This window comes from Arachis duranensis, chromosome 4 (assembly GCF_000817695.3).
Source record: "Arachis duranensis cultivar V14167 chromosome 4, aradu.V14167.gnm2.J7QH, whole genome shotgun sequence".
Lineage (NCBI taxonomy): Eukaryota > Viridiplantae > Streptophyta > Magnoliopsida > Fabales > Fabaceae > Arachis > Arachis duranensis.
Window position 1 is genome coordinate 99,288,907 of NC_029775.3, and position 3,100 is coordinate 99,292,006.

The following is a 3,100-nucleotide window of genomic DNA, read 5'->3' on the forward strand; positions in this document are numbered from 1 at the left end:
ACCGGCGTAGGCGTATCGGCACACGTACTACGGATCGAGAGTGGCGATGGCTGGCCGACCATTTAGAGGAGGAGCAGGCTGTTGGTGATCATGGAGGTGATATTGATCATCGTGTTCCGAGACGTAGGGCCAGACGACATGGTCAGCGGGATGGTGGTGGACGGGCCCGTGGTAGAGGACCATCCGGAGAGTATCACAGTGGTCAGCATGCTGTTGGTGAGGACATTGGTGGTGTGGCCACAGGGATGGATCAGGCTACGTACGAGGTGGGGGGTTCTTCTCAGATGTTCGAGAGTGTTGACCCGCAGGCGTTCGCCGACTTTACTACCGCGGCCGTCGGTATGGAAATTGATGATCCTGTGAGTTAGTCAGAGTTCTTCAGAGATATAGCAGACATCTTGGGGGAGGATGATGGCACTCATTATAGGCCACAGATGGATGAGGTACATTCACAGTTTGCCGAGCACCAGCCACATGTTCAGGATGTACAGCCAGGTTTGCCGGTTGACCTGAACGAGCCTGCGGCTTCACCATCGGACCCATGGTTCGCGTTGGGAGGTACCCCAGCTTCGGCTTTCAGCGTAGTTCCTCCTCAGGCACCGGTGCCACAGGTGGATCAGAGACCGAGGAGGGTTCGTCGTGCTCCTTTATGTGGCACTAGAGGTCACCTTATTGGTCAGTTGCACGATGACGATAGTGACACGATCGAGGACTCTGATTAGTTAGCTATGTATTTTCCATTTGTCTATGTACTTTCTTTCATTATGTACTTGGATTAATGTTTAAACATTTATTATGCTTTCCGGTGTTGTATCTGAATGCGATGTATCTCACTATTAAGTATGATTAATGATGTAGTCGTTTCGAGTATGTTTGTGTAAACAATACAATGACATTAACACTAAATTAAGCTATCTTAATTTACCAACTCAACAAACAAATATTCTTACATGACGATACAGAAACATATGAATAACATCAATGCTAGTTATAAGACAGAAATTTAACTTACATTAATAACCCAACAACAAGCTAAATAATACATCCTAATTATCCCTGCCAGCAATATCTCTTCGCTGGCCACAGTTCCTCCGCATATGACCTGGCTGTCGACAGAGGCCACAGCGCTTGGGCTGGTTCTCAGCAGATCGATCCATGGCACCGCGGATCCTAGTTGCCTTCGGACGACCTTCCCTCGCTCGCCTCATGTTAGGATCAGGGATGATAGTTGGCCCGGCATATGGTGGCCATAGGCCTTCTGGGATGGGCGGAACAAACCCGTGACTGTAAACTTTGAACACCTCACTCATACGATACACCTCATGCACATATGCTGCCCAATTAAGCCGCGAGTGGGTGCAACAAGCAATCGCGTGACAACATGGATAATGGAGTGCCTGAAAGTACCCACAATCACATGTGTGATCCTTCAGCGAGACTCTATAGCTACCTAACGAGAAGTTTCCAGTCGGTGTCATCTCAGCAACCGTGTACTCCGACTGGTGCCTGTCGTACAAGGTGACGGTGAAGCACCTTGACTCTCTTATGTTCCTTTCAATACCCTTGACCAATGCCTGACAAAATTCTTGTCCAGATCCAACTTGCGCCTCTGCTGTTTGCCCCTGGAGAACGAATAGCTCAGCAAGCCTTCCGTATGTGGACTTTACCAACGACGTGACCGGGAGGTTGCGAGTTCCCTTTAAGACGGAGTTAACACATTCACTGATGTTTGTCGTCATGTGCCCGAACCGTCTACTGCTATCCTGGTGTTGCGTCCACTTCTCATACTCCATCCGGTTCGCCCAGTCACACATGGCCGGATTCTCTGTACGCATGATGTCGAACCAGTAATAGAACTCCGCCTCAGTTTTTGCGTACGCAGCATTAACCAGCATTCTTCTCGCATCTTTACCTTTAAAAGAAAGGCTGAAATTTGCTGCCACATGACGGATACAGTACGCCCGATAAGCACGTGGGGGCAGCCAACCATTCACAGGATCCTCAAGTGCAGACTTGATACCGTTATGCCTGTCTGAGATAACAAGGATACCCTCCTGTGGAGTCACATGCGTTCTTAAGTTGGACAAGAAAAAAGCCCATGACTCGGCATTTTCTCCCTCCACAAGGGCGAATGCTATCGGGAGGATGTTTGAGTTCCCATCCTGTGCAATCGCCAACAGTAAGGTGCCTCCATATTTGCCGTACAAGTGGGTACCATCAATACTCACAAGCGGCTTGGAATGTTGGAAGGCCTCAACGCAAGGTGGAAATGTCCAGAACAGACGATGAAAGTACACTGTTGACTCATCAATCTGGTCCAACAGATAACGTGGTAATCAAGCTGACGGTGATCACTGGAAATAGATGTGGCTAAGCAAGTGTGGGGACCGTTGTACCTCCTTACCTCCCAGGTGCCTTTTCGTGCACGGAGCGAAATCCGAATCAGCCAACTACAACTTTTGCCGAAATCCTTGCACTTTCCATGATACTTCAAATGGTCCGATTCCAACACTCGGTACTCAACACCTCGACGGATGCTATAGTCCTTCACACTAAGAACAGCTTCATCTTTACTCTGGAAGGATTGCCCAATCTGAAATTCGGTTGATGATCCACCAACTGTAGCAATTCCCGCCGGGTGTTCACCCATAGCCTCCAAGTTTAGCGTCGAGAAGTGTGGAGGGTAATGCTGTGTGCCGGAACTTGAAGGACCTTATTGTGCATGTGGATTAGCACCGGTGTCATCATCGCTGTCCCCAAAGATATTTACAGGCTCCTGGTCAGAGTCATCGTCCCGCATTGCATTCTCTACTTGATCAGGTTCCCCGAATCCTTGAAGTTCATCATCTGTGGCACGACCTGCCACCGTTGGTACCAGATCAGCCGCAAAGGAAGGTGAGGCAACCTGCGGAACAGATGGCCGGATCGCTGGCACCGAGCAAGACGCACCGCCTGTGGCAGTCGAGCTATGAACAGGAGCCGATGCCCCAGAACTATCCAGAGTTACCTCCAACTTCGCATACAACTCGTGTATTCTGACCTCAGGAAAACTCCTTACGCAATGAAACAGAACCCTAATATCTTCGTCAGCCGCTAACAC

The 3,100-nt window shown here is 49.4% G+C and overlaps 1 protein-coding gene across 1 annotated transcript; it reads right to left on the reverse strand.

The window, feature by feature from the left end:
* Nucleotides 1-1,046: 1,046 nt before the first annotated feature.
* On the reverse strand, nt 1,047-2,650 carry LOC107485176 (uncharacterized). The gene is made up of 2 exons (XM_016105693.1): nt 2,405-2,650; nt 1,047-2,312 (listed from the first exon to the last, which is right to left on the reverse strand). Exons 1-2 carry the CDS (start codon nt 2,648-2,650, stop codon nt 1,047-1,049), a joined length of 1,512 nt encoding a protein of 503 aa, XP_015961179.1.
* Between the last annotated feature and the right edge of the window lie 450 nt (nt 2,651-3,100).